The 12814-nt window shown below is 36.9% G+C and overlaps 1 protein-coding gene across 6 annotated transcripts in view; it reads right to left on the bottom strand.

Annotated features, from left to right (window-relative positions):
* Window positions 1-12814, bottom strand: part of ATP8B4 (ATPase phospholipid transporting 8B4 (putative)) — a 299006-nt gene that overhangs the window by 117747 nt on the left and 168445 nt on the right. For all 6 annotated transcript variants that reach the window (XM_070469294.1, XM_070469295.1, XM_070469293.1 and 3 more), the window contains exons 8-9: window positions 7046-7116; window positions 1988-2070 (exon numbers count right to left, since the gene is read on the bottom strand). In XM_070469294.1, coding sequence (XP_070325395.1) covers window positions 1988-2070; window positions 7046-7116 — 154 coding nt within the window. The remainder of the gene's footprint in view (window positions 1-1987; window positions 2071-7045; window positions 7117-12814) is intronic.

Genomic DNA, 12814 nt, shown 5'->3' with positions numbered 1-12814 from the left:
GCCAGATGGTGATAAGTGCTATGAGAAAACGAAAAAGTAAAGCAGGCCAGGGAGGATTGAGAGGGGTATGAGGAATCACGTTGAGAAGGCAGATTCTTGGCCCCATTCCTGCAGTTACAAGTAAGAAATCTACCTAATCCAGCATGTCCCTTTATACACGATCCTGGAATTGACCCCTGGTCACGCGGTGTGGTAGAAATAGCACTCAGCTCAACTCCATACTCATTTCCTCCCTTGCAGTTAGGTCAGGCCCATGTGACTCATGCTGGCCACGCTGGCCAATGAAACGTGAGAGGAAGAGCAGTTAAAAGTTAGCCTGTCTCTTTCATCTCATCCTTACTCTGATGTGCTCACCTTAAGGGCCATTAGTCTAGGCATCAAAGCTACAAGATGAAGAAGGCCATCCAACCTGCATCAGATATGACATGAGGAAGAAATAAACTTCTACTGTTAATGCCACTATGATTTCAGGGTTGTTTGTAACTAAATCACAGCGTGGGCTATCTGTGCCAGTATCTGTGAAAGAAAATGAGCTGGCAATTATAACATAATTTTCTGCTTTTTAACAGTAAAGTAAGCAAGAAGTCATGAATTTTTACCTCCTCATAGATTAACAGAGGCGTAAAGGTACACTTCTGCCAGGAAAGAAATGAGTAAATTACATTTAGGTTGCCCTTTTAGGACTCTATGAATATTCCATGACGTGTTTTAAGCAAGTATTTTGATTCATGAACACAATTTACTTTTTTGGATTCACATAACAGTAAAATTTCATTGAAAAAATTACTTAGTAGAAAATGTGTAATTTATTTTAATCTAATCAAAATATTTCTTGGGCCATTCAGTTTCCTGGCTATTCCCCTGACTTAAATCTCAAACTGGAGGAATATTTTTTTTCTGTAAACACTTGTTACAATGGCACTCATTTAAGAAAGATTAAAATATTAACAGTATCCAGATGGAGTCTACAAGCAAATGCAAAGCACAAGCAACAGGAGCCCTAAGTTGTGCCCTGAGAAACTTTAAAATGTAAAGCTGCCTGTGCTCTAACTCACGGGATCATGCTTGTCCACATTTTCCTTTAGTAAACTCCAAAGAAAACATTTAGAAAGATAGCCTCAAACTCATAAATATGGGTTAATAAATAAAACAAATCTGTATGGAAATACTGATATCCAAGTCCAGATACAAATGTGTATAAAGCAAGAGACCATTGAGGGGGTGTCAGGAAGACCCCACAGATTCTCCAACCACCTATCAGGATGCCCAAAGTCCTACCATTAATTATTTTTCCTTTGACTAGAAGAATTTTGCTACTCTGTGACAGCTTTAATAGAAAAGAACAAGACACAGATGGAGTAGAATAGGCAGGGGAGACCATGCTGAGGAGCATGGGACTGGGTTGAATGATGTGAAGATGGTGATAACAAAACCCTGGTCTAAAATAAAGGGCAACAGTTGACAACTGATTAATAAATTATAATATTCTTCTTGAACACCTATTATCTTTGAGATATTATACCAGGCATTCTGAAAGACACAGAAATATATGAGGCACAGTTACTGTCTTCATCAAATCTGTAATCTAGGGTTTGGTCTTCGTTATGGAGCCAGAGAATGCATGGCTAGTTAGAGCTAGAAATAGGAGTGTGGCCTGTTACTCATCCTCAGCAAGTCTGTATGAGGCTCCAGGGAGACCCAGGTCAGGCAAATGAAGGGCATTATGGGACCAGAGGGAACGAGGTCCAGAGAAGAAAAAACAAGAATGAAAGGAACAATGAAGTGATACAGCCATTCTCCCCTTGTTAAACACTTTTACCCTTGAGCGTGAGAAGAGATCACAAGCTTTGATGCTTGGGGAATTTTATGTCCTTCCACTAAATAAAAAGAAACATAAATTGAATTTCATATAATTATTTTGTTACATGGCTTTGTTACAAAAGCTTTTTGGTTGTGAGGTCTTTCTTTTTCAGTTTTAAACACTTACCATCAAACTTCGCGAGTCTGCTAATATCTGCTCCAAGTTCTGAGGTAACTGAGAGCGCGTGGCGCACCTTCAGGTTTGTTTCCCTGTGAAATTAATTGACATGACATGAACTTTTAAATGAAATAGCCCAACAGTATCTTATACAAAGCAATCAGGGGCATTTCCACAATTTTAGCACATGCAAAATCCAACACAAGAGATTCAAGGAACTCCCTCTGAATGTCATTCACACCTCCCACACTATCTCAAGAAAGTGGACAAGTCTTTGCAGACTCCTAAGAGTTAGCATTCCATCCATAGCACATCTCTGTAACAACAGTGATCTGTTTGGCTATTTGGAAAAACAGAGGACGTATTAATAATAAATATGGTTGCATTAGAACGTTCTTAGACATCACGCATGGGTTACAAAACACATTAGGAATAGGAACACAGTTGCCAATTAAAGGAGGTCAGTATCACTCCAGAATCTGGTATCTATGCAGAAGTTTTACTTGTAAGAGATGGTCATAGCTAATTTCACAGTAGCTGAAATACAAATGGGAAAAGGAATACAGCTTTCTTTTTCTTGAAGAATCAAGCCAAGGATCCCATACATCTAGAACCATAAAACTAGACAGGAACTAAATAGATCACAAGGAGCTGGTCATCTTCCAAGCAAGACCATGTATACATTGGACAGATGGCTGTCTGGTATTCACGAAATGACCAGCAGTGAAGATTCTATGGCCATCACTGAAGTCTCCTGTTTAAGGAGTTTGTCATGTCAGTTTCCTCACTGAGTTCAACCAAATTCTCTTCTACCATAGCTTAAGAGAATCTGTCCAAGTTTAGTCTTTACAGAAATGTTTAGTAGTGGGTTCAGTAGTAGTGGGTCAACAAATAACGATTGAATACATACCACAGTCACCCATGAAACTCAGTGCAGCCCTGAAGGTTACTGTCCTCTTGAGGAAAACAAGTGGTAGGTAAAAAAGCAAATATCACCTTTTGGAAGTGCATGCCAAACCATGAAACACTGAATTTAGAGAACTGAGCAGATACCTGAGACTTCATTTAATCTAAACTTCTCCATGATTAAGTTTCACAATGATGCTATGGCAATAAGAACTGAATCCAAGGAATGCCCATTAGCCAAACAGCTTTCTGCAGAAAACATTAAGCTGAATGTATAATTGAAATAACTTTGTTCAAGTCATTTAGATCTTATTGATCTAAATCTACAAATTCTAGGAGGCAGAGATGAGTATAGACAGTCAAAAATAACTTCATAATTGAGGCAGAAACTGAGTTGGGCTTGATGGAAAAGAATGAGACAGTGGTGTTGAGATTAAAAGACAAACGTTTGCCCTTTAAACGACTTTTCAAATAATTTAAACAATCACACCAACTGGACCAGACAGCTCTCATTCCTCAGCCCTATTCCATATACGCTGTCACTCATCAAAGTTCATCATCATGTTAATTTATTTCCTCACGATTCTAATATCTCACTTCCATATTCAGACATGGAAACTAAAGAGGAAGAATAATCACACACAGTCCTCACTGATAAATTTTTCTCCTGATTTTTTTCTCAAATAATATTTTTTAATCTGTAAAAGAACTACAAATGACAATATAAAATAACACATGCATAAAGGATCTGAACAGACACTTCACTAAAGAAGAAATACAGTGATAAATTAAAAAAAAGTTTCACTATCATTTCTCACTAGGGAAATGCAAATTAAAACCATAATGAGATACTACTACATGCCTACTATATAAATACTACTACTACTACATGCCTACTATCTGAACTATCTGAAATTAAAGATTGATCATACCAGGATAGAGAGTCACTGAAAATCTCATATACTAATAGTGACATCTAAAATGGTACAGTCACTTTGGTCAATATCTTGATAAATTTCAAAATGATTTTCAACATAAGAAACAATACAGAAAGATCCTTTTCACCTTTTAGTCAACTTCTCCTATGGTACCATCTCACAAAACTGTATCATAATATCACAACCAGGATACTGACATTAACAGTCAAGATACGGAACACCTCAATCAACACGAGGATTCCTCTGGGCTCCGTTTATGGACATACCAACCTTCTCTGCCTCCTCCAACCCATCTTAAACTCATGGCAATCCCTAATCTGTTACCTATTTCTCTAATTTTATAGAAATGTTATATAAATGAAATAATACAGTATGTGACCTTCTGATATTTACTTTTTTCACTCAATATGATTCTGTGAAGATTCATTCAGGTTGTTGCATATATCAATAGTTTATTCCTCTTTGTTGCTCAGTAATATTCCACAATATGGATATACCACAGTTTGTTCAACCATTCGCCTGGTGACAGACATATAGGTTGTTTCTAGTTGGAGATATTACAAATAAAGTGCCCTAAACGTTTGCATACAAATTTTTGTGTAAGCATAAGTCATTTCTCTGGGATAAATGCCAGGTAATGAAACTGCTGGATTATACAGGAGCTACATGTTTAGCTTTTTAAGAAACTGCCACACTGTTTTCCCGAGTGATTGTAGCATTTTATATTCTCACCAGCAATGTGTGAATGATTCGGTTTCTCAACATTCTTGCCAGCATTTGGAGCCCTCACTAATTTTTATTTTGGTTATTCTGATAGGATAAGTGGGAAGTGATACATCATTGTTGTTTTAACTTTAATATCCCAATGGCTAATGTTGTTGAGCATCTTTTCATGTACTTATTTGCCATCTGTAAGTTATCTTTGGTGACCTGTCCCTTAATATCATTTGCCAGCTTTCTAATTGGATTTTTTTTACTGTAGAGTTTTGAATATTTTTCATATATTCAAGATACAAGCCCTTTGTCAGATATGTAGGTTGCAGGTATTTTCTCCTAGTCTCTGACTTTTATTTTCATACTCTTAACAGAGTCTTTTGCACAGAAAAAAAAAAAATTTAACATGACCAAGTCCAGTTTGTCAAATTTTCCCTTTATGCATTATGCTTTTGGGGTCAAATCTAAGAACTCCTTGACTAGCCTTAAATCTTCAAGACTTTCTACTATGTTTTTTCTAAAGGTTTTATAGTTTCATGTTTTATATTTGAATTGTTTCCTTAACAATTACAGGACTACACAAATTATTTCATACTGGATGAGTTCTGACTGTTTTTCGATGAAGTAGTCCATTTACTCTAGGTTGTTAATGTGTATAGAGTTACACATAGTATCTCCATATCTTTTTGATGAATTCAGAATCTATTATAATACTCCCTGGTTCATTCATGATATTGTTAACTTGTACCTTTTTTTTTCTTCCCCAGTCTTCTTAAAGTTTTTCTGTTTTACTGATGTTTTCAAAGAACTAGCTCTTTGTTTCTTTTTCTATATTCTTTTTCTATTTTCAAATTCATTGATTTTTTTACTCTTTGCTCCTTCCTTCTACTTGCTTTGGTTTATTTTGCTATTTTCTAGGTTATGAATGGAAGATCTGATAATTGGTTTGAGGCTTTTTTTCTCTTTTTAAGTATATACATGTATAGCTATAAATTTTCCTCTTAGCACTATTTTAGCTTCTGCCTAACCAAGGGTAGGATCACATAGGCTGATCTCTCTTTGGATATCTCAGTACAGCAATGATTTAGAAGGAAGTGGTTAAAACCACGGGCTCTTCTGTCAAGCTGCCAGGTTTGAGTCCTGGTTTCATTCATTAGAAGTTTGGTGCAAATTCTTTAGTCTCCCCAAGCTTTCATTTCCTTGCCTATACAACAGGGCTTATAGTACCTATGTCAGGATTAAATGATAGAATCATCTCAAGCACATGCTTTAAAATATAAGTGTTCAATAAATGTTTTTATGTCAGACAGACTAACTGAATCCATTGAAATGAAATTACTATATGGCCTACAACTAAATTCCAAATTAGCATCTATGTCAAAACTGCATTCTATTTCATTTCTCTCTTCTCTCTCTAACATCCTCACTTGACTCAGTTCCAAAAGTTGCCTTATAAAGTGACACCAGTTCTTCTTTATTCAAGAGATCTTGATTGCCACGCCTCTCGTTTCCTTAGAAAAGCACTTGAAATTAAAAACAAATAAACAAAGAAACCCTTTCAGGGAATCTCAGTGAAGAATCCCTATGTAAACTATATATTACTCACATATATAGTTAGCTCATTGTTTCTGAAATAAATTCAAGAGAAAAGACAGAGTTTTCACAAGATCTGCAAAGTAACTAGCAAATGGACTAAGTGGGACTTCCTTGACGGTCCAGTGGCTAAGACTTCACCTTCCAATGCAGGGGGTGCAGATTCAAGCCCTAGTCAGGGTCTAAGATCCCATGTGCCTCACAGCCAAAACCCACCAACACATAAAACAGAAGCAGTACTGTAGTAAATTCGATAAAAACTTTGAAAATGGTCCACATAAAAAAAAATTTAATGGACTTTGCAATTTAACAGTCTTATTTCTTCCAAGAATATAAAATGAAGGGGTTTTTTTTCAGGTTTTTTTTTATTGAGGTATAGTTGATTTACAATGTTTCAGGTGTACAGCAGTCATTCAATATACACATATATTCTTTTTCATATTCTTTTCCACTACAGGTTATTATATTTAATATAGCTCCCTGTATTATACAGTAGATTCTTGCTGTTTATCTGTTTTATATATAGCAATGTATGTATCTGTTAATCTCAAATCCCTAATTTACCCCTTTGGTAATCATAAGTGTGCCTATATCTGTTTGAACTAAGTTCCTTTCTATCAATTTATTTAGATTCCACATTTAAGCGATATATGACATTTGTCTTTCTCTGAGTTACTTCACTCAGTATGGTAATCTCGAGGTCCATCCGTGTTGCTGCAAATGGCATTATTTCATTCTTTTTAATGATTAATATTCCATGGTATGCATACATATACACACACACACATACACACACACACACACACTGCATCTAAGATTAAGGTTTAGGACTTAAGTTATGTCTTGTTTCTAAAGCTATTGCTCTTAAATAAACTGAAAACAAATCTAAACAATTATTTGAATTGTAATAACTTACCCATCAAGCTCAGCAGTTTCAATATAACAGAGACCATGTGGCTCACTACTTGATAGGAGAAGGAGATCAGCCTATTTTGAAAAACCATGATAAAGAATATTTGAGGGGGGAAGATTGGTTGAACGCCTTCAACACTGTATCACCCCTCTATTACTAATGAGGCAGCAGAGCCTTAGAAAAAAAGTGAGACATGAAGTCTTGCTCCACCTCTCTGACATATGCCCTGAATCAAAACCACCCTCTGCTCCCTTGTTCCTGCTTTGCACTCTCTTGGCCATCAGAACATAAGCAAGGGCAGGATACAGCATATAAATTAACAACCACTTTATTTTTTAATAGAAATGTATAAAGTTTTTATATATTCCTATATAAAATTTATATCTTTTATGGAAACATATAAAATTCCATTTTCTTGCTTTGATAATTGCTCATAGAAAATATAAAATGTTCTCCAATAAGTAAGATAATTAGAAATACTTATATGCACACACTAATTCTTCAGTTATCAGTTAAGAGCAGAGGGCAGGCAAAGAAATGGGGAAAGACAAAAGTGAAGGAGCAGGAGAAAATTGAAAACAATAGGAAAAAATGAGAGGCAAGGAACGAGAAAAGGAACTAAAGGAAAAACAAACTTGAAAAGATAAACAGGATGACAGGAAGGTTCAAGAGGGAGGGGACATATGTGTACCTATGGCTAATTCATGTTGATGTATGGCAGAAATCAAACCAATACTGTAAAGCAACCATCGTTCAATTAAAAATAAATATATTTTTTTTAAAAATTTAAAAAAGAAAAAGATGGTGGTGTATAAGAAAAGAGAAAGAGAAGAAAAGCAGGGGTTAAGCAAGAGGGCTGGATAGAATAGAAACCACGGTAAAAACAGAAAACATTCAGAGGTGAAGAGCTGGTCTAGGACAGAGATAAATCGGAAATGACTGATCATGATTCAGTTTTAGAATTCTAGTAGCTTTCTACATTGGGAAATTGTTTATTTGAAATTTCAAAATTAATTTTAAAATAAAGGTTTTTATGAAATTCTTAAGGATTTAAATATCTACAAAGAACTAAAATTATAGCAATTTATTTTGACATATTAGCCTTACAATTTTCTACCTCTAAATGTACGACTGGGATTCCAAAACTGTAAATTTTTCTTACCTTTGGTTTTTAAGTATTAGAAATATCCCATTATAAAAGCTTGGAGGTTAATTTAGAAGCAAACTTCTCATTTCATTCTCTCAAGTGTTTAAATTTTCAACTCAAAAATAGGCCAGGTGTAGCTGCATTTATGGGGGAATAGTTTTGTCTAAGTCATAACAAAACAGAACTGAAAAAACAACTCAGTGACAAACCCCTAACAAAATAAACGGGTTTGTACTATCAAGGTTCTTCAACTCTGGATGAAAAAGTCACAGACGTCTGTCAAGGCAGAAATTATTTACTTTCTGACTTCTCACAACATGACCAAAGCAAACTCACTCTGAAGAGGACATGTGAAGAGTATATGCCAGTTATAAGCCAACATTTTTAAAGTGAAAAAGTGTTATGAAAACGTACTTTGATTTTATTTCTCACATTTGCATTACAATGAATAAAGGCATAAGGTACAACAGCAGTAGAGTTTCACACTCTTTGGCCTATGGTTCTCCTCCCTGAGTTTAACAGGATCATTTTAAACAAAATCCAGAATTCTCTAATTGCTACCATCTGTGACTGAAAAATAGTTATGAAGTTTAGAGAAAGATAACCATTTGTACAGTTGCTTTTCTTCAAAATTCTGCCTGGTAAGAACTATCCAATGTTACTGCGTAATTTTGAGCTCAGCTGCCTTAACACATATTTTCAGTAAATAAGGAGAGGGACTGTTGGCCACAGTTGGCTCAGAACATGTGACTGAGGCACCACTGCCACCTGGTGACTGAATTCTCTCCTGAGCAGTGACTCAACCTCCTAGAGGCAGAAAGGGTAAACCTCACAGGTTCTGGGCTAACTTACTGCTCTCTCTATACCTTGGGAAGCTGGGACTTCTATCTTCCCTTCATCTACCTTCCCTGCCTCCTCCCGTCACCTCCACTGTCAACTTTTTCTATGTCCCCTGAACCTTCCTCCTGTTTTCCCACTCCCTAATCTCTGTCCTGCCTCCCCTCACTCTTCCTGCTCTCCCAGCCCAACTGCTGAGTTTTGGTATTTCCTTTCACTAACTTCTCTCCTCAAGTTTTGTTCATTCATCGCAGCGGAAGAGGATGTGTGAATGTGCAGTGGCCAACTAATTCGCCATCATGCCGCCCTACTTCCACATGCACTTGGTAGTCCTTTTGGAAAGGAAGGGCAGGAGAGCCGTAATAACAGCCTTGTTAGTACTGGATTGCCCTCTGCTCTTTGGAGAAGGGAGTGGGGCAACACATGGGTGGTCTTAGGGCCCAAAAAGCCCCAACACTCTGTCAGTCTCAGGCCAGTCCTCCTTAAGCTGATCCCTTCAATATCTCTCAGGGACCCAATTCCTAGTCGATCCAGAAACTTGTGTTTGAGTTGGAGGTGTTTATAATACCAATAGCCAAAATTTGGTGAGTTCTTACTACGTGTCTGGCACTATTCTATATCGCCTAGCCTTAATGCAGCATTTTATTTAACTCAAAGAAATCCTAAATGTATATCTTGCTGCTATCTCTACTTTACAGATGAGTAAAGTGAGGCCCAGAGAGGTTCAGTAACTTGTCTGAGGCCACAAAGTAGGGCACTGGGATGTGAATCTAGGTAATTCAAGGCATATACTGCCAGGAGAACTAAATAGAGCGAAAACTTCTTTACTTCAAGGATTTTATAGTTTAGTAAAGGCAGACTATGATAAGGGTGCTAAGTATCTTATTAACAAAGTGCTACGGGAGGAATGCAAGTGAGAAAGGGGTATATCTGATTGGTAGCTAAGGAAGGGCTTCCTGGAAGATTCCAGATGGAATGGAGGGCAGGTCCCTGCAGGCAGAGATGTTAGCAGGAATGAAGTACAGGAACAGAAAGTGTGATTACTGGAACTCACAGTGGGACCATGCAGCAGTTAATTCCAACCATACCCATCTTCCTTAGACTTATTTGTACTGGGTTGGCCAAAAAGTTAGTTTAGGTTTCCAAGTGACGTTATAGAAAAGCTCAAACAAACTTTTTGGCCAACCCAATACTTTCTTCTGTCAATTACTGGTTCCTTTTCCCTGTGCCCTCCCAGGAAAGACTCAACTATATCTCTCAAGAATTGAAGACTGTTTTTAACACAGTGTCTCTTCAGCCACCTTCCACAGGTAACAAAAAGCCCAAGTACCAGCTTCATGGAGACCTGAAACAAATATACCAGCCAGAGGACTCTTGAATCTGCTGCACATCTGTAAGTTCTAAGAGCCAATGACACTAGACTCCTAGATTTACTAGGCATAATTAATGTTTGTTGAATTAAAGAGCCAATGAAGCTAAACCTCAAGCAATTATATAACATCTAAAAGCTGTGCAGCTAAGGGCTAACAAAACATTCACATAACTGTATCACTTATTCTCTCAACAGTCTCATTAGGGGATAATGTTGTTCCTACTGTGTGGATAAGAAACCTGGGAAGGTCATTTCCAGCCTGACAAGCACTAGATGAACTAAATTAACTCATGCAATGCCCATAGCAAGTCATGGTGAAAGCTTCATCACGTCTAATAGAGGAACCCAAGGCTCTAAGAGATTTAAAGCCATACTCATGACCATATGGAGCTTAAAGCGCAAAGCTAGAACTAGAACTAAGCCCTTTGATCCCAAAATGCATACTCTTTCTTCTGGTTGGCTACAGAATGACCGGAATACAACTATAAATAACAAACAGCATTTTGCTTTGCTAGTGTTCAAAAATCAAAACTACGAGGGTGAAAGAATATTGGGATTTGATTCATAACCAAATGGAAAGACAAATTTGTAGAATTAATTGAAACATCATATTTGGATCTCTCCATTTTTTAAGCCATTCTCAAACATGGAATTCTTCTTTATCATCTACAAAATTATCTCTTCTTTTATTCTTTTACAATCCAAAAATAAAAATCCAAAATGGCTCATGTGACATGAATGACTTATGGAAAAATATGTTGATACGGACAAAAATCAGAATGAAGTCATAAAAATGAAGATGTGTAAGATTATAGTTAATATTTTTCTTTAAAATTTCAGATCCAAAAATGCATGTTGAACATTTCACATTTTTTTTAAAAAAAAAAAAAAAAGGAAGATTTATTTCAGCAATTAGAGTAAAACAAATAACTCTGAAGCTATAAAAGTTAAAATAACTGAAAAGGCAATTCAACCACAAAATGGCCTTCCTAAAAGGATATCCTTTAAAAGATGCTGAAAAAACACTGGATGAGATGCCCTGATGATGGGTCCAGAGAGAGACAAAGCCTGTCAGTGGTCAGGACTGGAGTTTAGGTCATACTAGTCCTTTCATTTCTTAAGGTGAAATTTTCAGTTTCTGTAGCAGAAGAATGCCTTTGTTCTAAAGCAAAAATTTACTGTTATAAACATCTAAAACACAAAGGCCATTTTGTGGAGGGAATGGAGGGAGAGCTTTTTCAAAATAAGCTAAACAACTAAATTCATGTGAAATTCAAATATGCTCCTGTCCAGGAAAAGGTTTATTTCTACCACCAGATAAGAAAAGCAAAACAGGAAAATAGCACTGCAGTCAATTAAAGGAGGAAGGTAGGCCTGGTTCCCAGGGACGAGGGTCTACCAGTATCGGGAACTCTGCAGTGTGCTTTTCTCACACCATTTACTTGATTCATCTAATGCAAGTCAGTCTCATCATGATAACTGAATTATGCTCTCCATTTTTTCTTGGTCCTAAAATAAAAATAGGAGCTCTGGAAATTCAGTCCGGAAGTGTTTTAGATTTTTTTGTTTGTTTGTTTTAAGGTAAAGGGCAGTAAGGATTCCTTATCTGGAAAACAGAGGTAACTCTTAACAGGCCAGCTAACTGGTTAAGTCAGACAAGCTCCTTTCCTTGCTTAATGTGTACTGATAGGTGGCTTAAGTCAAGTTAGAAATTCTAAGTTTGACAGTTAGAGGCTATGCATTAGAATTGGGAGCAGCACTTCTAGCGTCCAAGCCTAGAGGCTCTGACTCTGGAAGCCCAGGTTCAAGGTAATTAGGACAGGCCTTTTAATGGAGGCAGGAGCTGCATATGGCAGTGGTAAAGAGTGGGGTTAAAACCCAGACGGAGTTTAACTCCTAACCCTCCTATTGACAAGCTATCTGATGGCACTGTACCTCTATTTTCTTATCTGTAAAATGGGGACAATAATAGTATATAACCTGCTGTCATTGGACTAATGTGAGGATTAAATAAATTAAGCTGTATAAAGAGCTTGTAATATTATCTGATATGTGGCATGTAGTCAACAAAGGCTAGCTATGATTTTTCATGATCTTCATGATCTGGTTTCCCAGGCTCTACCTCAGTGCAGTAACTCAGAAGTGAGTCTCTTTCAGAGACCTGTGATTGTTGCTCATCACATGTAAGCTCTCTGATAGCCTCTAACAGCTGATGCCAGGGAGTGGGAAGTTATATTAGCACTTCTAAGTGATTATAGCAGTTCACCCATAGAAACATTTATTTGTCCTTGAAAACAGCTTCATAGGTGCTGAGTAGCTGCACATGGAAAACTTTTGAACAAAGTGACCTAATCAAGAGGCACTGAAGTGTTCTGGCATTGGGAGGACCCCCTCACTAATCCAAAGACTAAACCAA

Source organism: Odocoileus virginianus, chromosome 6 (genome assembly GCF_023699985.2).
Source record: "Odocoileus virginianus isolate 20LAN1187 ecotype Illinois chromosome 6, Ovbor_1.2, whole genome shotgun sequence".
Classification (NCBI taxonomy): Eukaryota; Metazoa; Chordata; class Mammalia; order Artiodactyla; family Cervidae; genus Odocoileus; species Odocoileus virginianus.
This window is presented reverse-complemented; position numbering and strand designations above follow the sequence as displayed.